This window comes from Mirounga leonina, unplaced genomic scaffold (genome assembly GCF_011800145.1).
Source record: "Mirounga leonina isolate KUSES-001 unplaced genomic scaffold, KU_Mleo_1.0 Mir_115, whole genome shotgun sequence".
NCBI classification, from domain to species: domain Eukaryota; kingdom Metazoa; phylum Chordata; class Mammalia; order Carnivora; family Phocidae; genus Mirounga; species Mirounga leonina.
Window position 1 is genome coordinate 79231026 of NW_023270268.1, and position 22509 is coordinate 79253534.

General features: G+C 40.0%; 1 protein-coding gene across 3 annotated transcripts in view; it reads left to right on the forward strand.

The window, feature by feature from the left end:
- TP63 (tumor protein p63) overlaps window positions 1–22509 on the forward strand; it is a 231590-nt gene that overhangs the window by 146160 nt on the left and 62921 nt on the right. For all 3 annotated transcript variants that reach the window (XM_034999817.1, XM_034999818.1, XM_034999816.1), the window contains exon 4: window positions 4267–4521. In XM_034999817.1, coding sequence (XP_034855708.1) covers window positions 4267–4521 — 255 coding nt within the window. The remainder of the gene's footprint in view (window positions 1–4266; window positions 4522–22509) is intronic.

Consider the following 22509-nt stretch of genomic DNA (forward strand, 5'->3'; position numbering starts at 1 on the left):
TGAGATTCAGCCCCTGGGTATCCCTACATTTCTCATGACAGTTCCAAGTTTCAGAACACCCCCAAGGGTTCTGTGATTACCTGGAGTATAAGTCTCAGGGACCAGGGTGTGTTTCATCCTTTTAGTGGTCAGATCGGCTAGTCTGTGATGAACCTGAATATATTCCAGTTACAGATGTTGGTAAAAAACCTAGGGTCCAAGTGATGAGTTTTCTATTTCAAAGTTATTTTATAGGAAATGAAGCATCTGTTTGAATTCAGAAGAAATCAATTGTTTTACTTTATCAGGCAAATTGTATTCATTTTGCCATACAGGTTTTTTTTTTTTTTTAGAGATTTTATTAATTTATTTGACAGAGAGAGACACGGTGAGAGAGGGAACACAAGCAGGGGAATGGGGGAGGGAGAAGCAGGCTTCCCGCGGAGCAGGGAGCCCGATGCGGGGCTCGATCCCAGGACCCTGGGATCATGACCTGAGCCGAAGGCAGGCGCTTAACGACTGAGCCACCCAGGTGCCCCTGCCATTCAGGTTTTGTAGAAAGATGGCTGTCTCCTCTTTCAGACATGACAGTGTAGATATGTACATTTTTCATTCATTCATTCATTCATTGAATATCTTTAGAGTATGTTAAGTTTATTTCAAGATCAAGATACCTTGTGGTTAGAAAGGGACAATCTACTTTTTTTGTTTCATTTCAAATATCCTAATAGTTTTTGTTACATAAGAAATGCATGGGACATAGGAGACCCCACAGAGTTCTCCTGAGGGCAGTTTTTTTGACTGGCATGAAAGTGTCAGGTTCCAACTTCTGAGGCTCTTCTACTGGTCATTGTAAATAGGCATTACATTAGCATTCCAGCATAACACAAGTTTCTTCCCTCTGTGTTTATGGAATTATAATAAGGAAGGAGCACAGACATTTCTGCCTTTACCCGACCATGTTCACTTTGGTGGAAAATGAGGGATGAATATTATTCTCATTAACCTGGTACAGAGCTGGCTTCATTCATATATACAAAAATGTATGGTAGCAAAGGGTCCTGTGTTTTGTTTAATGCTCTGCTATCACCATTTTGAAACAATAATCTATGACCAAGAGGCCCTGCATTTTCATTTTGCAATGGGTCACAAAAATGATTTTGCTGGTCCTGCCTACATAGCACATGTTCTTCTTGGCTACATTGATCTGCCCTCAGCCTCCAATCCTACTCTGTCAACATGTCCATTCTCTTGTCAAGTCAAAGAAGCAAATGAGAAACTGTTGTTGCTGTTAACTGAATGCTTTTTAAATTAATTTCAAAATGCTCGTTCCTATGGCAGGTTTATGACACTGATTTTTAACAAAGCTCTGCAAAGTATCCACGTAGATTTCCAATCATGCAATCCTTAACTTTGGTGGGTTTGTTGTTGTTTGTGTTCTAGGCAAATTAAAAGCTAGTAGTGTTGGTTTTAGGCTTTTAATTTTGTTTTAAAGACACCTGAGTACACTACTTGACTTACGGTTCCATAAAGTAAGATTTAAAAAAAGTCTGAACTGAAATGCATTTTCCCATTCTTGTCTTGGATAGTAAGCAGCTCTTTGTCTACATCTGGGAATTCCAGCTTTATGATGCATAAGTTGAGGCATTAGATTTGGAAGCACACTCTGTTGTTATTAAGTAAAATATTTCCCCTGAACTGTATAGAATTAAAAATGCTGGCATTTAAAAGCTTAGCCATCAGCACCTCCAGTGCTATTAATGACTGGGAATCCAGTTTCTGCTTCTTTAGTACCACCCAGTATGCTCAATCTTCCTGCTATTCCAGGGGTCTCCTTTGTGCCTCTGAGGTTTACTCATTTAGGCATTCTCCATTTCTCTTAAGTCCTTTGAGAAGCACTGAGTGTTTGTTCACTGGCTTTTTAGAGCTGGTCCCAAAACTTTTCTCTTTACATATGTTGGAAAAAAAAAAAAAATTCAAAGGGCTATGTTTCTTTGTTCTCATCCAAGCCCACAATTAGCCCCAGTTCCATTCTGTGTAGCTGGAAGGAGGAGGAAAGGGGTGGCTCCACGCATTTTACTGCCTATGAGAAAGTGCTCAGCCGGTTTCTTTGTCCTTTTCGTCAGGGCCGGCTGCTTCCCTAATTGTACCGCTGTAGGGAAGCACGTGCCTCTGGGAGCATTATCTGATTCCTACAGGACGTTCAGGAGTGCTTTGCATGCTGACCCTTAACTTGAACACAAATAATATCTTTTCAATCCCATTCCTAGGCCGCTGCTGCAGGCTTGCATACCTGAGGACTTGAATTCAGCCGGGGGCGGGGTGTGGACGCCTGGTGGGGCCTCAGGTTTTATTCTCTGCCCCCACCCCCCAGTTGTCTCACCTGAAGGTTTGCCTCACCTGTCAAGAGGGGAAGCTGAAGCTGGAGGACAGGAGAGGAATAGGAGCTGCAGAAGTCAGAGGGGAAAGAAGGCAAGACAAACAGCTGCTCTTGTCAGCATGGGGAGAAGTGTAAAGAGATTAATAGTTATTTGAAGAGCAAATGGGGACGTGGCATCCGGCCGTGGAATGCGAATATATAAATGTACTGGAATGGACATGCGGCCTTTAACATTTAGACAGATGCTCTCTGGACTGAATGGAATGGTGGAGTTCGTACTTTCTCCTCCCTGTGTGAAATACCTAAAATTTAGTTAAATAATTTGCTTTAATTACGATTTTTATCCAGCTTCTATTTCTTTGTGAGTCTGTTCTTCTCCATAGTTTTACTTGGTTGGGGACTCTCAGAGTTATCCTTCAACTGAAGAGCCAGACTCCTCATTTCCTTTATAAAACAGGTACCAATGAGACTGCTTTTCTCTTCTTGCTTTTGCTTTATTTTCCACTTCGCTAACTTGAAGAAACAATGAGATCAATATGTGTCAGAAGTTTTCACACAGGAAAAACTGTACCATACAGTGGTTGTCCCTTCTGGAAATGTGTCTAGTTTGACTCCAGTTTAGGGAGGACTTGAATTATCTCATCAGGCTGACAGGTGTGATGAGCTGGGCAGGGCCCTGGACTCAGAGTGAGAAGATTTGGTTTCAAAATTCCCACTCTTTGCTTATTAGCTGATGCTTGAGCAAATCACCCCCCGCTCTCTGATAGTAATACAGTTTTTTTTTTTTTTTTGCAGATTAAGTGACAAGTCAATTCATTCTTTCCATACACATCATATCAAGTGCCTACTCTGTACCCATTTGCACAGAACACCTAAGAGCATCAGGCAGAGGAGTACATGAGCTAACATACTTCTGAATTATATCAAATACAGAATGTAAATCCTAACTAGATGGTATTCCTCTTACACATGTTCTACTCTGGCAAAGAAGAAACTGCTACAAAGAAAAGGAAAGAACAGATGAAAAATTAGGCTGTGTTTGGATGTTATACTAGCATGTTATCTTTAAAAATATCTAGGTGGCTCTCCCTAACCTTGCTACCCATGCTTCTCCAGTCTTGATGAACTGAGTCCTTGGGGGCAGGGCGCAGGTGGGGCATTCTTCATACCCTGGGACAGAATTTAGATAATAAGACTACAAGGAAATTTGGAGGACCTCTGATTTTGCTCCATATACAACAACTTGAGGCTTAAATCCCCTTTAGAACATATCTATCCAGTGGTCTTTCTCATTCTGAATACTATGGCAGGAGGGGGGAAAAAAAATAGCAGGTGGTATTCATTTATTTTAAAGACCTTCCATACAGCTACTGAGCACTGGACATTTTCGCCCAGTTTGTTAATAAGCACACATTATATATATATAATATATATTATATATTATATAACAACTTATATATAATATATATGTTATATATATATTATATAACAACTATATATAATATAGTTGATGCACAATGTTACATTAGTTTCAGGTGTACAGTGTAGTAATTCCAAGCCCCTACCCTATGCTATGCTTACCACGTAGGCAGCTACTGTCTGTCACCAGGCGATACTACAATATCATTGTATATATTCTATTTTCAGGTGCTCTTCAGGAGACCACAGCCTCCAAAGGCTGCACATGAAGCTGTGTGATCTGTGCGGGTCATTGCAAAACACGTGCAGGCCTCAGACTTCCCTTGGTGTTTCTGTGTATCACAAATTAGTCCTTCTACCGAGTATTGTGAGGGTTCATAGATTCAAGGTCAATTTCTGTAGAATGCATGCACCAAATGATGATGCCTTTTCAAAGCAATGATCTGCCGCTGACACAGCTAACCCTGGGGTTTCTGGGTGTCCTGCAGCCACAGTACACGAACCTGGGGCTCCTGAACAGCATGGACCAGCAGATTCAGAACGGCTCCTCGTCCACCAGCCCCTACAACACAGACCATGCGCAGAACAGCGTCACGGCGCCATCGCCCTACGCGCAGCCCAGCTCCACCTTCGACGCCCTCTCTCCGTCCCCCGCCATCCCCTCCAACACCGACTACCCGGGCCCGCACAGCTTCGACGTGTCCTTCCAGCAGTCCAGCACCGCCAAGTCGGCCACCTGGACGGTAAGAGCCCCGGGCCCCTGTGCGCCCTTCAGCCTGACCCCTGCATCTGAGGGGGGTCTTCACTGCCCCTCCTGGGGGCTTCTCCTCTGTCAGAGCTTACAGATCCATTTCGAACGGTGGACGGTTTCTCACTGTCCTCCAAGGACATTTTGCTTTTGAATATATAACCCTGAACCAGAGAGAGAAGAAGTGCCATTGAGTGGGAAAAGCCCCGATCCTGGAAACAAAGTCCTATGTTCTGGCAATTTCAGGAGATCCATTCTCACCTGCTTCTTGCTGTCGTTGGGGAGGGGGGTCCTTCCTGTAAAGGTTTTTGGAAAACTATAAAGCATTATGCCAACAAAAATTATGATAGGCATAGGATACGTGTTTGCATTTCCAAGAATGTAGGATAGTTACCATCTCATGATTTTGAAGAAGTAAATGTCATATTAATATGTGGTTAAAAAAATTGCAAACATGGAGTAATAAATTAAAATCTCATTTATTATGGAATGGCTAAATTCATTTATACATGTAGGTTGTATAGCACAAATCATAACTTATTGACACTTATATATTTAGCACATTTAGAATTTTTTTTTCCTCAGAGAAGCCTCTAAAACTGTACATCAGAGTCCTCAATTAGTCCAAAGAGATTCTGATTAAAAGTGTTGTGAAAAAAGAACTTTGCACCTGTAACTCTTCCAAGAAAACATGGAAATATTTTCAGAAATTAAAAAAGTATATAAGAATGTTTATTCTATTTCAAAGTTTGTTTTGTAATGTATTATAAATAAAGTTCACATATCAGGGAGGAGACTTACAAGACTGGTTTTAACTACTTGATCAAAGAATGCCCAACACCAAAGTGGCACACGTGTTTTTCAAACAACTTTCTATTTGCATGGATTATAGAAGTGCTTCCAAATATTATCATCTTACTGAGAAGTAGCTTTAGAATTGTTTTAATGGGTCTTTCCAACCCCCCTTTGGCAAATAGGTTTCTTTAGAAAGTATTTTACTTTTTATGTCATAGCATCTAGTTCACTATAGCTTTAATTCAGCTGTACATCGTTTATAAAACAATCTACATTTACAACACTACACCCAAATGTAGTTTCACATGTGTCCCCTCATTTTGTCTTCACTTCTTTGTGAACTAGGTAGGACAAGTTTTATAATTCCCATTTTCCTAATGAGCAAAGCTAAGAATGTGGAGATTAAGTGACATCCCTGAAGGGACAGAGGCTTTTGTGTAGCTGGACCTATTTCTGATTCTGCCGTCCCCCACTGGATAGTGTTCTATCTTTCTTTTTCTACTGTTCCACATCAGGATGTTCAAAAGTGGTCTAAAATTTTATATTTGTGCTTTTCTTTCACGGTTTGAGAAGCGGTTCTGTCATGGTTCATATTTCAAACATAAAGTCTAAGTAGGAGCCTAAAATTTGATCTTTCTCCCATGTGTTGTTTATCACTTGTGTCACAGTCTTGAGTGTCTTTTGCATTAATAATCCTGGAGATGGACACTAAAGGTGAGTAACCTTAGAGTCCATAGGCCTTAAGTAAATACTGGATGATCAATCTAAGTAATACTTTGCTGAAGATCTGCTAAAATCGTCATTTTATAAATGGAGCATGGTGTGCTTTAGAATAGGGGTCACCGACTGGGTGTTCACAATCCCTGATCTTCCCGGTTAACAGTCTCTTGTTTGCATACCCAGGCCAAGCTCCACTGTGTTAGGAATAAGCACATCTGAAGGGCTGATGGGCATACTGAGGCCACTAAATGATGGGGCACTTCCCTTCTAACATGGTTTAAGAACCATAGTGTTGGAGCTTGCTGCACATGGAACGTTAAGTCGGTCTCCCCTCGCCTCCCTCATCACCTCCTCATACAGAAATCTTAAGGTTCTTGAGGTTTTTTTCCAGATTGAACATGATTCTGAACCATCAAAGCCCCTTTCTCAGAGAAGTAAATTGTGTCACAGCAAAAAGGCTGGGGAGCTATACCTAAGTGGTAGGTTAAAAAGGAAAGAAAATGTCTTCTGGAGTATACTTACTTTCCTTACATGGGGCAATAGTGAGATCAGTATTCTGAATGAAGGGGTAGGCACTGCTGTTATGGGAAGAGCCACTGTTTGGGAGCCAGAAAACCTCAGTTCTAGACATGATCATCTTTGTGACTTTTTAGCCAAGTCACTTTGTCTTTCTCAAGTTCAGTCAGTACCTCTGATGAGGATAAGGATGAGTCTGGTGAAACCTACTTTCTTTTCTTATGGTGAGGTGGTATTAATAATCAGCATAGGAGTTCTTGGGAAATGTGGGTGGCTCAGTCGGTTAAGCATCTGCCTTCAGCTCAGATCATGAACCCAGGGCCTGGGTTTCCAGCCCCGCAACTTCACATCAGGCTCCTTGCTCAGCGGGGAGCCTGCTTCTCTCCCTGCTGCTCCCTCTGCTTGTGCGCAAGCTCACTCTCTCTCTCTCTCTCTCTCTCTCTCTGACAAATAAATAAATAAAATCTTAAAATAGGACATTTTTAGAAAGACTTAGGTTCTCTTTAGGTATTTTGCCTGCCATTAATGAGGGGTCTTTGTTAAGCTGTTTTGCCTTTCTTGGGTTTCTCTTCAGCTGTCTACAGTCTACCCTATAGATTTTACAGGACAAATGATTGAATTAGATGTCCATTCTCTCCTGCCAGTGTATCACATGGTGTTTAGAGTTGTATTAAGTCCTTTTGTGTTCACCATCAGTTTTATTTTAGGCCCAGGTGCCTTTCTCCTAAATTTAGGGCACTTGAACCGTTATCGGAGTAGCTGTTGAGATCACCTAAAAACACCTAAGCTGCACCATCTAACTCTCTAAGACAAATTATATATCCTCCCACTTAAACATAGACCTCGCATTTTTAAAAGTATTGTCTCACATGTTCATTTAGGTTGAGCCTCACAACTAAGGCTGTTAGCCCCACTTTTATGAATGAGGAAGCTTAGAGAAGTGAAGGTAATAAGGCTGATCACCGGTCAAGGAAGGCGAGGACCCCCGGGTCCCCTCACTCCCAGTGCAAGTCTCTCTGCCATCCTGTGTAGATGGGCTTTTCTCCCGATGGAGAGAAGGAGACGTGCCGGGACGGACAGGCCCCGTGTGGTACGGAGGGGAAGCCCAGCTGATGGAGGACTTTTTAAATGTCATATTACACACCACCTATTTCTTTGGCATCTGTGTGTCCTAAAGCAACTTTTCAAAATAAAATACTATCATTTACAACTGCCCACAAACTGGAAGCAGCAGAAGCTGCTGTCATTAGGAGGAGCCACGTTTAACTGCATCGTCTTCTGGTAATTTTTTAATAAAAAACCTTTTTAGTACCATTTTATCACTTGTCATCATCCTCCCGTGTTTTCTCTTTTAATTCTGGTTTTACTCAGAATTACTGCCAAAATATAATTAATATATTTAAAGCATAGATGCATATTTGCTTTCTCTATTTTTTTAAATAACAAATGTGATTATGTTTCCAGTTCCGTAAAAACATGGTATTTATTTTAAACGTCTTCCAGTGAAATAAAATGAAGTGTGTTAACATTTTTCCATATTCCTCACAGACCTACACACATACATTCAAACCCAAACCCACACTGAATTTAGGACTTAAGCTTCAGACTCTTTTCTTATTTCTACAGTCTACTAAGCTCAGAGAGGCCTCCCATTTAACATCATGAAGTGCCGGTCTAGTATTGTAGTAAGGAGTCATGAGTCATCAGACAGTTGACAGAATTGTATGTTAGAAATGGCAAGAGGGCCACCTGGGTGGCTCAGTCAGTTGGGCTTCTGCCTTTGGCTCAGGGCATGATCCTGGGGTCCTGGGATGGAGTCCCTCATTGGGCTCCCTGCTCAGTGGGGAGTCTGCTTCTCCTTTTCCCTCTGCCGCTCCTCCTGCTCGGGCTCTCTCTCTCAAATAAATAAATGAAATCTTAAAAAAAAAAAAAAGAAGTGGCAAGAAAGTTAGGTGTGGATTTCAATTCTGAAATTTGCTCGCGGCATATGGGACCTGCCCAAATGGGGATGTTAATACTGACTCCTTATTAGGAGGCTTACATGACCCAGGTAGTGCTCTTTTGGGCACCTGGCTTGTCATAGACATATAAATGTTTGCTGACTCTGAATTCCAATCCCTTTGTTTCATGAGCTTATTACAGTTTTGTGAGATTTCAGTTGTATAACCAGTAATAATTTGAAAGAATGCAGAGCAAAATGTTTCTACTTTTTTTTTTTTTCTTAGTGCTTTTGGGCAATTCACATGCCTACGCCAGCCCCAAGAGACTGTGATACTATCCACTATCCAAATATATGAATAAGATGATAGAGAATGGTAACAGGCTGTCCCATATGCAGACTCCTACAGGGTGTCTGCCCAGGCAGACACAGGGTCTCCTCGCCAGCACAAGGAAGGGCCCTCTCCAGATTTTAAGAAACTGTTGACTTCAGCATGTATTTTTCATTTTTTAATCTGCTCCTTCATTTATGGGTATGTCTTTTTTTCAGTCACCATGTTAAATAAAGGCTAGCAGTGGATTTCACTCATGGAAGAGTCGGTATATTGACTGGTGGTGGCAGAGTCCTGGAGGGAACCTGCATGCTCACCAGCAGGAACTGTTTCAATGGGTTGTGACATATCCATGTAGTGCATTACTCTATGGCCATTGAAAAGATTCGTATGTACTGACCTGGAATGCTTTGGGAGTTGTTGCTAGGGAAAAGATAAGCTTTGTATGGCACCTACTTGAGAACAGAGAGGTGTGGTGAGGACACCCCTTCTGGGAGCAGAGTGCTCCCTTTCCCTGGACTCTAGTGATCAGGCCTCTTTGGGAATATAGGTCAGTCTGTCTTGATTATCAGCCTCACACACCTTTGTCAGTTTGAGAGCTGTTTTTTGTTGTTGTTTTGTTTTTTTAATAACCCATGGCATACAGTATTATCTGTGTGCAAACACTGCAAAAAGAATTTCAGGTTAGTGTTTTTTTGCTGTGCTTTGTCTGAGGAAAAAGTCCTGGCCATTGGCCATTGGCCATACAATAATATTTTTTTTGCAATTGTCCTTTCTCCCTTCATACATTTCAAGGTCTTGGAGGCCAGGGCTTCTGACCTAGTGCCCAGCACACTGTCTAGCATACAGTAGGCCCTTAATAAATATGAAGAAACTTTGTTTTCTCTTCCTGGCTAAAGGAAGCAATTACAGTTCCAAGCAATATGCCTCAATTCTGACCTTGATTGTTAATCATCCGTAAATGTGATGCTTTTTGCCTCTACCCATGATTTATAGAGAACATTCTTCCTTTGCCTTTCCTAATCATGCCAGCCTCATGTCCTGTTCAGGGCTTTGAAGAATCTGACTTGAGCAAGTGGAGAGATTAGGGAGGTGGCATTTGAAAGGAGAACAGCCAGTTCCCCGGAGAGTTTCATTGATCCCAACATATCAGCCCTGCAAGCTCTCTTGCCTTGGCTTCAGAGGCGAGCTGAGATGCATGCCTGTGGCCCACCCTCCCTGTCATCAGGTTACCTGAAATGTAAGACTTCCAGAATAAGGCTGCCAGCTCTGCAGAAATCTAATGCAAGCCAGCCCATTGCGTGGCCCTCTGGAATCTCGGGACTCTTAAGAATAGCCCATCAAAGGACATGATGTACAGACAAACTTTTTCATGGTGAATATGATTTATCAACTTCTTTTCACAAAGGAAACACTTTTGTCCTCAACATTTGAGCTTTAATTGGGGCTTGAGCTGATCTCACATTTGAGTAGCTGTTAGATTTTATTGCTGAGAGACAGGAGAGAAGTCCGCAGACTTGGCTCCTGCCAGTGATACATTTGTTACACATAACAAGGTTATTTTCACTTCCTGACATAGCTGTCCTGTAAATCTCTTGAGATACATATAGGAATGCCTTTTTGTGCCCCTCTCATGAGGAAGAAAACAATAACACTGAGCACATTCACCTGTTAGCCAAGCTATTTCTTAGTTCACCAAGCATTGAGGAAGAATCTCCTAAATAAAGTGCTTGAAGATTCTTGGCGATGGTTCATGTTACTTAGTTAACCCTTGATTGGAATTAAAAATGAATTTCCATTGCAAGACATGATGCAGGGTTATTGTCCCCAGGGCAGAGCAGAATAACTTCATCATCATGTTTACCCTAATTTGTTTAGATTGACTCTAGGTCAATGTATTTGTGATAGGCCAGTTTCACCTAATGTTTATGCACCTCCCACACTATTCTGAGTGATTTGTTTGAATGCACGATAGAGTTTTTATTTAAAAATAAAAATTTGGGGGGCACCTGGGTGGCTCAGTCAGTTAAGCATCTGCCTTCTGCTCAGGTCATGATCCCAGGGTTCTGGGATCAAGTCCCGCATCGGGCTCCCTGCTCAGCAGGGAGCCTGCTTCTCCCTCTGCCTGCCGCTCCCCCTGCTTATGCTCTCTCTCTCTCAAAATAAAGACATAAATATTAAAAAAAATAAACATTCTGACACTGATTTATTGTATCTAATATGATGAGAACTACCACTTATTAAAATAAATAAATAGCGTATTTAAATAAAGCTGGCATTTCTTTTTTCCACTACAAAGTTTTCTTTTTTTCTCCTTGTTCTTTCTCCTGATCCTCCTCTTCCTCCGTCCTTTCCTCCCTTTCTTCCCTTCCTCCTCCTTTTTCTCCTTCACTATGTTATTAGTGGTGGTCATTTTTTGTTTTAGCTTTGTAGATATTACCAGCCACTCAGTACCTTGTTTTTTTTCACTGGAGCTTTGCTTTCCTGGAATGGTGGATTGATATTGGGAAGATCATGATATAAATCCATCACCATGGGTGTTTTCATCAAGAATGGGAATCGGATCATCAGGCCCTTTTGGTTTAACAAATCATTTTGACTAGAAATGGGCTACCTGAGAGGTGGCAAACCCAAATATCAGTGGGAATCAAGTGATGAGAACGGGGATAGCAGCAAGATGAGATCGTGTGCCCTGCCTAAAGGGGTATGTACTTTGCAACCTCAGCCTGTTGTCTTAGGGGAAAGTAGACCTGGTGTTAAAAGAATAATTTTTCAGAGACAGCTAGAAACCTGGATTTGCATGTAATGTCTCCAGATCTTTAAATGACAATAATAATTTTGTTAAAAAAAAGTTATAAAATCCTACAGACCAAACAAAACAATAGGCATGCTGAATGTTGTCCCTGTCATATATTGAACAGTGACAAGATTGTTCTTTCTCCTGACCTCTTCCTCCATCCTTCCCTCCCTTTCTTCCCTTCCTCCTCCTTTTTCTCCTTCACTGTGTTATCATTAGTGGTGGTCAATTTTTTGTTTTGACTTTGTAGGTATTAGCAGCCACTCAGTACCTTGAAGATTATGTGAAGTTTAAATAATATAACTGGAAACTAAAGCAAGTATCTAAGGGAAAGATTACCAGTAAATATATTCCATTCAGAAATAATTCTCTATCCCTTTAAAAACTTGTATAGATTAATCCCTTTCTACAATAAACCGAGCAACACACTTGTCATTGCAGATTTTTCTCAGTTTTTTTCTTGCAGTAAATGACTTTCACCTTCTCATTCCAAGTAAAAATTTTACTGTACACAAAATATAATAGTGTGCATTTTGTATCCTTTGTCTAAGGAAAGGATCTTATTTGTTTACTTTTGTTTTTATCATTAGAGAATTTATGGGACTCTATGACTTACCTCTCTAAAATTGGCCAAAACTGTAATCAGAAAAGAGCAGTGAGATTTAAGGGGCTTTGAATAAATTTTCTCAGCTCATTAACTGATAGCTTATTTTTAATTGGCACATAGAGAGCGTGCTGGAATAAAAATGACCTGAAAAGTGAGGTATAAACAGAGAATAATGTCATAAGAATTCTTTAATGACTCAAAAGAAATACAGTATATCATTAAGCTTGACAAAGATCCCTTAAAATCAGCCCAGAATGATGTGTGCCATTTATTGAGGGAATGTTGCTCCGAGGGTATTCCCATACCTGAGTCCTGCACCTTCCCCGCTCACATTCCCAATAATTAGCCATTTCCATAGTATGACCAAGTCTTGCAGTGGTTCCCATCCCTTCCGATGGAGAAGGACAGATGTATTTTTCTCATGAAGGGGCTTTAGCAATCACCTGTCGTCAAGAGTAAAGCAACTGCGTGTAAAATAAATCCTCACAGTTTTATATCACTAGCAATTACCATGTCTACTCAGGTCACCATGACTGGAAGAGGACTTGAGATAACATAGCTTTCTGCCCAACCACTTCTAATTCTTTGAGATTAAAGGAGAGTTTATTGTAAGGAAAAATCTTAGACTCTTTGAAGCTCTGCAGATGTTCTGTAGACATGGAATGGCTTTTAGAACAAGGGGTCCTGTAATTAGACACATGGAGGTCTAAAGGTAATGATCTTAGCAGCAGTCTCTCCTGTGGTTTTTAATAGTGATTACGGCCCCATCATCAGGCTGCCCTCAGGTGAAATTTAAAAGAAAATTTTATAGTAGCCAGAGATCCCAGATCTAATTCATTGTGAGGTAAATTTGGGAGGGATTCTCACTTTACAAATAGATGAGCATTCTCATTTTAGTTTGAATCTAATAATGAAGACTCATGATGTCTCAGTGGAAAAGAAAACAGTATAATTTGCCACTTTGTTATTGTGTTACTAACATCTGAAGACTTGGAATGTAATTTCTGATTGTGTTATGCCGAATAGGGAATTTTCAAGTTCACCAGTCATACAGGTATTCCTTTGTGGGGTTACTCATTCAGTTTTTATTTTTACTTTTTATACCATTTAACCAGTATCATCTACTAAGCCTTGTGAAAAATATAACGAAGGTGAATATTCCATTTCAAAATACTTGGGAGGGGGCAGGGGGAGAGGGAGAACCTTAAGCAGGCTCTGTGCCCAGCGAGGGAGCCCAGTGGGGGGCTTGATCTCACAAGATCATGACCTGAGCCGAAATCAGGAGTCAGACACTTAACCAACTGAGCCACCCAGGTGCCCCCAAAATACCTTTCTTTTTACTTGAATGGTTTCCAAGTTATATTAGATAGGATGTACAATGATTAATTAGCTTAAGGGTCCTCATTTGAATCTGAGAGCTCATCTGACAGGCTCATGAAGAGCGTGGTCCATGAAGTAGAACACAGGACTCAGAGGGCAACTTTTGGGTACTAACAAGCTTTGTGATCTCGGGCAAGTTCTTCTGTGTCTGCCCATCTGCTCAATGGGTCTTACAGTACTTACTTGGCAGGATTGTTGTGAGGCCTAATTAAAGTTTATGAAGCTCTTTGGGAGCCTGAGAGATCAAGTTCTAAAAACATAATATGTTATTATCTTACCCTGGATTTTTGTTTTTAGATTTACATGCTGAATGCTGCATCAGTTCATGCTTACAATTTAGTCAGTTTCTTGGGGTTTTCCATTTATAAGCAGAGATGAATAAAACAGTATAAATATATAAATCCCTAGAAATAAAAGTGGAATGAAAATATACTATATATATTATGTGTGTGTGTATATATGTATTTTTTCTAATATAAAATAATTTCTTCTTAAAACATGTTTAATTGGATCCACAACTGTTAATCAGTTACTTTCTTTCTTAGTGTTTTATTGGTAACATTTCAGCAGGTCAAATGATAAAGTTTTAAATTGTGATCATTTTTATGGGGTCAGTAAAAGAAAAAATACTCTTTTTCTTAAAAATACAAAAATAAACATGCATATTTATATAAATATAAATATGTTACTCTAGTTGAGTAACAAAGGAATTTTTTTTTTAAAGATTTTATTTATTTATTTCAGACAGAGAGAATGAGAGGGAGGAGGGTCAGAGGGAGAAGCAGACTCCCTGCTGAGCAGGGAGCCCGATTGGGGACTCGATCCTGGGACTCCAGGATCATGACCTGAGCCGAAGGCAGTCGCTTAACCAACTGAGCCACCCAGGCGCCCAAGTAACAAAGGAATTAATTTACAACAATTATAATTTGGGCTTGAAAGATATTTCTTCCTTCTCTCTCCCCTGCTTACTTACTTTTTCCTTCTACCCTGTGTGTTAAGATTTTCATATTTCATATTTTCATATGTATGAATATAGAGCCCTGGTGTTTAACAATATAAATTGCTTCTACTTTTTTTTGTTAACTATTTTGTATTCTTGGAAAAGCAAATCTCATTTTCCCATAAGAACAACATTGTTATTATGGATTATATTTCTGACCAAGGACTTGTCACCAAGTAAGTTATAGATATGATTAACTGTATGTCATAAAAGCAAAATTCTGACCACTGTGATCCACTGTAATAGTTTAAAATAGCAAAATAGGGGTACCTGGGTGGCTCAGTCTTTAAGCGTCTGCCTTTGGCTCAGGTCATGATCCCAGGGTCCTGGGATCGAGCCCCACATCGGGCTCCCTGCTCAGCGGGAAGCCTGCTTCTCCCTCTCCCGCTCCCCCTGCTTGTGTTCCCTCTCTCCCTGTCTCTCTGTGTCAAATAAATAATAAATAAATAAATAAATCTTAAAAAAAATAAATAAATCTTAAAAAAATAAAATAGCCAAATAATTCTCATAATCCTGTAAAACTTGCTTAAATATCTGGAATGCCTTAATATGTGTATTAAGTTTACTTGTAACATAAAATTTGAAGTTATTTTTATGAACTTGACTTATCTAAAACTGATATGCTATTATGACAAACATTTTAATTAATATTTTGATATGCCAGAATTTTGATGCACTTGATGTGTAATGATCTGAGATGCCTATGTTTCTCAAAATTTTCTCTAGGAAAATTAGAATAGATACTTATAAAACATCTTCCTGTTGCTAAGAATTCTATTCAAAAAAGAATTCCGTAGTGTAGACTAGGCTTTATTTTAAGAATTTGAATAAATTTTTAAAGGTATTATTCAAGATTTTGCTTGTAAGGGGAAAAAAAAGAGAAAAAACTGGATCCTTTGGGTCTAAAATTCTAGTTTTTGTTGCGTGTGTTTACTATCCCTGACCATCACCACAGTCTTCAAAGCAGAGCAGTCTTAAGAAGATAAAATGTCCCAAAAGCAAGTGTTTAGGAGAAAGGCTGTGAGTGCTAATGGAGCAAGCTCTGTTCCTTTGCCTTAGTGATTGATCATGGAGGTCTTTGAGGACACAAGTTGTGTATTCGACTCAGGATTTGGTGCTTCCCTTGAAATATTATCTGTTCAAATTTATCACCTACACTCACTCTTTTGACCTTTCTGTACAAAACCATAGAATTTGTACATAAGGCCTGTGGGAAATGGTGTTTGATAATTAGATAAAGCATATTGATCGGTAGGTACATTAGAAAGTATTTTCATAATAGAAATTTGGAGTAACTTTTTTTATACTCAACAGTTAGGATAGATGTGTAGAATATGTACCCTATTATGATAATTAAGAATTTCTTCTTGAACTAACCCACATAGCTAAGTAACCTCTTTCTCCTTTGCTTATTCTCATGCCTAGAATATGTTGAACTTATATAAATCAATACACACTCATTTAAAATAGTTTAGTTTAACATTATTCCCTTTGAGTTTAGAAAGGCACCTGACAAATAACTATTTTAATCAGTCTTTGAAAAATATATCATCCACCTCTAAGCGTTACCATAGGTAACTCATTCTTTAGACTTACGTTATTCTTTCATGGTGTTCACTGGTAATGGATCGTATTTGATGTTTATCTTCAAAGACTACAGCTTATACTTTTATGTTTAGGTGTCACAAAAGCATATTTTGCAGATACTTCTATTTTATGTCTGAAGGTACTCACATAATGTAACAAACAGTAACTTATCTGTGCACTTTTTTGGTTTAAAAGCTAGAATGGCAAGTTGAGGGCAGACACAAGGTCTAGAGAAAAGATGTCTCACTTAGCAGCAGAAGCTGAAGGAAAGGAAAATTTATTCCAGGCTATTCACTAGGACCCTCTAGAAGCATTAAATATATAGCTATTTGTAAAAGTTCCTGTAATGTATTCCTATTTCAGAAGTGATTTCTTACCTACTGCCCCGTGGTTTTCAGCTATAATGCTTTTCTTCACACAAACATTATAGACATAGGTAGAAGAATAGTGATGAGAAGAGTCATTTTGTTAAGTTTTTCTAGAATCTCCTTTCAGCCTCTATCCAAGTGTGATTATCACCTTGGATACTTGGGGAATAGGAGCAGGGAGGGGAAAGGCGAATCAGAAGGTAAAAGAACAGAGGGGGAAGGGAAAACAGTTTGTGCAAAAACAGCAAGCTGATTCTTCTGTAAAAGCATAGGGTGAACTCTTTAAGTTTGTTAGCTGGATGTTTTCCGAGATGCTTTAATAGTATATTTTCATAATATGGATTTCTAAAATGAGGAGAAGAGCCAATCCAATTGAAACTGAATATTAAATTCAGTTTAAAATCTTGGCTTCCTTGGTTAATGTATTCTATAATCTCCTGGGTGTTTTTGCTTCCAAGAGTGAGAGCATACCTCTTACTTCCTTCAGTTTTCTTCTTAGGAGTGTTGACTGAGCTATTTCAGGAAAGGAGAAGAAAGGGACTTCTTATTTTCTTTTCCCTGGCTAGCCTTGTTCCTTTTTGAGAAATCTGCATTTTATACCCAATACTAGGTGTTCTTAGTCAATAAATACAGTAAGCATGTCATTCTATATACTTTCCTTTTCAGTGCTTTGAAATTTCCGGCAAAGAAGGTCTCCATAATCATCTGCCAGTATTTTAGTGAGATAAAGACAAGCAATACAATTTTAAGTCCCCTTTCTCTGTGTGTACTACTGATGTTTTGACTTTGGTAGGTATCAACTCTTTACTTAGTGCCACAAAGTAACTGAAGCAGTATTTTAATGTAGATGCATTTTTTTTTAATTTTATATGTTCTTTCTACCTGTTAGAAATATTCTTTTATTACAATTACTTTTAAATCTAAGCTTTCTTTCCCATTGTCTCAAAACATAACCTAACTTCACAGATTTGAGTCCAACCTTCATTGTGTCTGCCTTTGAGGGTCCTAGTGAGTATATACAAAGAAATGACCAGAGTTGCTTGGATATCTTTTGTCACTGATCTCAGTAGAGGGTCATTTGTGCTCACCACATGGAGAATGCATAAAAAAAAAAATAAATAAATTAGAAGTGGAAGGGGATTCGAATGGATATATTTTGCCTGGGTACAGCCCACACTCTTATACAAGCAGTGTGAGAGGTTACATCCTTCTAAAACTTGCTTACAAGCATTCCCAAACTAACAGATTCTCTTTTTAGAAATGGTTTGACAATTTGTTTTGAAGTTGTCACTTGGGCACATGGTTGTGGGGCACAGATTAGCTCCTAATTTATTGCTCTCTGAATGTGTTTGACATCGGAATTTAGACTTCAGAAGCAGAAAACGGAATACTTGGAAACATTTAAGCAGAATAGGGGATCATCTCTTTTCCATCAATTCCCAATTTAAGATGAAAATGTTCTCTCAACTGCTAACTTACAATGAGATGTAATATGACACATACAATCCTGTAAAATATGGGAGATGCTCACAGTGTATCATTTTTAGTTATCTTGCAGGACTGATGATTACAAATACTGTGACCATCCTGGTAGATATCCAGCACATCTTTGCCTCTTCCTGAAAACAGGGACTGTGGCTCTTTTACTAAAGTGAGGACAAACAAAAGTGCCTAAGGAGGCAGGGTGGTGAGTGGAAAGAATTCAGTCTTTGTGGGTAGATAGACCTGGAGTTGAATTCCTCCTCTCTCTATCTATGTGGCCTTGGGCAAGACACTGTCCCTAGGGCAGCTTATTCATCCCTAAGATGGGAATAATACATCTTTAGGTAGCACTTTATTAATAGGATTAAACATAATGAATGTAAAGTACCTAACACTGTGCCCGGCCAATGGTGATTTTTTAATTGGGTGGGTCATAAATTTAGGATTAGAATTTAGCCTAAACCCACCACATTCATGGATTCCTTGGGCACTGTAATAGGGAATCCTCTCTAGGGGAACCTCTAGCTTCTGCTGCCACCATTTTGTGGTGGAGGTGATATATTAGAACAGTACTTTAAAAAACTTTTATCACAATTAGGAGCAGAGACAAATGAATCTCTACCTTGGGCATCCTGAGGGTATAATCTGAGCTGGTCCTGAGTCTAAGAAGACATACACTTTCTGGGCTTTTGTTTTGTTTCTGTAAAACATTTCCATTTTTTTTTTTCATTTTAATATCTTTAAATATAAATATTTCTTTTCTTTTTATCTAAAAAAGAGTCTTTAAAATTTTAGCTCCAGGAAGATAAATAGCATTTATCTTGTGGCTTTGAGTTACACCCAGGCATACTGCCATGTATATTTCTGATGTACGAGTACCTTAAACAATTGTTCAAGAAGAACAATTTTGAGATAAATTACTGTACTCTGGAAGACAGCACTGAGGAGTAATTATTTTTACAGCCTCAACCCAATCAGAGCTAGGACCCATGCTATGAGAAAGGGTGATATTGTTATTCAGTTGCGCAGAGCTCCTTCTTTATTGCCCAGCTTTCCTGAAACTAACCACATTCTAGACTTGTTTGGATGACCCCAGCGGGCCCAATCTCCACAAAAGAGAGGCAGTCACAGGGCAGCAGATTCCAGCTCAAAGTGAAGAATGGCCCAGTTTCTATAGCAATGGAATGCACTGCCTTCAGTGGTAGTGAACTCAGCCACCACAGTGTGTGGAAGCAGGTGGGACCCTTGACTCAAGTTTTAGATGAGAGAATGAATCAAGTAGCCTCTGAAGTTCTTTTGAATTAAAAAACCTGTGCATCCAGAGGAGAAGTCTTTTGTGGCTGGAAAGAAAGAGAAGGACAGCAATGGATGACCTGCTCTGGGCCAGGCAACTGGTTAAGTGGGGAAGAGAGTGGACTTTCCAGACAGGCAGCAGAGTAGAAACACAGGGGCGAGCAAGCCTGTTCTGCCCTCCCCAGGACAGTCATTCCACTATTCTGCTCAAAGCTGTGGTCATGTATGGGAAACTGCACAGGTTAAAACTCAAAAGGTAGGATGAGGCCAGCCTATGCGGATCAAGGCATCTGGACTCTATCCCACGGGCAGTGTGCTGACACTGACTACTTTTTGAGCACGGGAATTATCATGCTCAGATCCGTATATTAAGCCCATTAATCCAGCATTGTATGGAGGATGGTTGAAGAGGGACTGGAATACAGGAAGCAGTTTGTAAAATGCTACGATGGTACAGATACTTGATGGTGGGGCTGACCACTCACCCATGATACAGTGCACTTGAGCCAGGAAGGACAGACATGAGAGAGCACGAGTGTCAGATGTGGAAGTCACTGCTTCCAGGGGCTACATAGGAAGGAGGGAGGAGGGCCGGAAAGCCAGGGAAGGAGCTGAAATGATTAACTGTCTTACTAGCAGATATATGTTAGTAAACGGTTAGCAGCCATTTTCCAGCTGGAGTTTTGCAAATCATTTAACCTGCCCGGTGCCTCCGTTTCCTCATCTTTAAAATAAGGATAATGATACCTACACTCCAGGGTTGCCGCGAGGGTCAAGTGAGTTAATGAGGTGCCAGTGGTTTGTGAACTTGGAAGTCCATCCTCATGCAAACTGTCGCCGCTGCCTTGGGATAGAGGCAGCAGGTAAGGCGTGTAGCTTCCTGTCTTGCCAAATTAGCATTCACATCCTTTTACTGAGGTTCTAGCTGAAGGTCCTGCTTGAATGAGATGATTATTATCCAGCCTATTTCAAAACTTCCTGCCAGGTTCTCTCTCACCCCTGGTAACAAAAGCCAAAAGCCTGCTAGCCTCCAGACACTTGACCCTTCTGCCTTTCCTCTTTCCCTGAGGAGAAAGCCAAGTAGTCTCTAGAATAGAATGCACACTCTTCTCCTGGGATGATGGAAATGGCTGGCTGTGGGAGATAAGGACCTTTCTGTAAGGCTCTTCGAATTAGGGTATGCTGCAGGTGCTTGCTTGTGGGAGTATTTTCTCATTAGGATGACAGCTGTCATTCAGACAGCCTTGCCCCTTCTTACAGTGCTTGATCCCAGACACACTAACATGTGTGCCTCGGTCATCAGCCATCCCTTCCAGGGACTGATTTCCCCTTGAAGTGCCAGTGAGGGGAGAGGCCCTTGTCAGAATTCTCATGACTGAATCATTGCCATGAGCTAATGTCTCCAGCTTCATGAGTCACTGCTGGGCCAGGCATCAGTTTTGTAGGTCAGAGAAATGAAGACGCACGTTAGCCTCCCCTGTTGCCATTAGCCCGCATGGGGGAAGGCAAGCGGTCGTCAGATGGTGGCATTTTGGAAATCCGGTGTTTGATCTTCTCTGTAAGGACATAAGTGAGTGGAAGGGCTTAAGAGTTAATAATGATATTTCAAAAACCCTCTAATTTTTGTGTGTGTTTTGTTTTGCTTTAGGCAAAGTAGGTGAAATGATGTGTTTGGGAGATGAATGTTCTTGGAATAGGCAAGATATAGCTTGCAGGAGAACATCTGTAACCAACCCATTCTGCATGAGACAGGGCCAAGGCGTGTTTGTGTTTTAGTGCCTGTTCGAACATGTCTCATTTTAAAAAGATTTATGAAGTTTTAGAGGATTCTCTGCAAAATATCATTTCTTTATAAAGCAAGCATAGGCATTAATAGCCTAGCGGTTAACATACCTACCGTCATGGTGTGGAGGCAGTGCCAACACTGAGCCCTGTGGTATATATGAAGTGGATATGCAAAATAGTAGGAATATCTGGAATCGTTCATGAATCTACCTGCTAGCCTAGCAAGAGGCACAAAGAAATGATGCTTTCCAAAGTTTTTAATGTTTCCGATAGAGAGTTTGTGCAAAACGTAATGAGAGAAATACTTGGATATTTGCTCCCAAGTACTCAAGGGTATCGCTCAAAGGTCGATCAAAAAGAAAGTAACAGAAGAGGGAGGGGACAGAGGCTGGTGAGGGAGAATAAGCTTAAGTGCCATTAATATCAATTAAACAACAGGATTTTGAATTCCTTTACCTGTCTCTGGGCTTTGTCTTTATATATATATAAATGTGTGTATATATATAATATGTTTACATTTATATACATTTGCTTATATATACATGTATATATTATATGTATACATATGTACATACATATATATTACATATACATTCATATATATAAATTATATATACATATATATGTATCATACATATATCATATATACATTGTATACACACACACACACACACGCACATAGGTAATACCCTGTGGGGGAGAAAGTAAGAAAGCGAGAAACCTACTTGCTTTTTTGTTTTGTTTTTATTTTTATTTTTATTTTTTTTAAGATTTTATTTATTTATTTGAGAGAGAGAATGAGAGAGAGAGAGAGCATGAGAGGGAGGAGGGTCAGAGGGAGAAGCAGACTCCCTGCCGAGCAGGGAGCCCGATGCGGGACTCGATCCCGGGACTCCAGGATCATGACCTGAGCCGAAGGCAGGCGCTCAACCAACTGAGCCACCCAGGCGCCCCTGTTTTGTTTTTATTTTTTAATAGACATTACTTCTGTACCTTCTTAAATCTTGGTGCTTTAAAAAGTAATGGCATTTTATGGCAGTGATCTGCTTCTTGACACACCTTTTGGAGAAGAAGGTTGGGTGTCTGTGCTGTCATTTACAGCAAATACTCAGAGTTTAGAAGAAAGACAGTTCAGTCTTCCCCTTCTGGCTCCTTTTTTAGGTCTGTTAAGGATATCAGCTGCATGGGGCAAAGGGCAAAGAAAGCAAGGAAAGGATAGGGAGTGGTAAGAAAAATAGTAAGGAAACTTCCCAAGCATAACGTGTAGTGGTTCTTTTCAGCAAAATGAATCTTTTGAGCTTCTAAAAGGGAAGTTTGTGTACTGAGTTTTCTTACTCATAAAACTGATTTTTTTTCATACTTTCTGAGGCATCTATAAATATT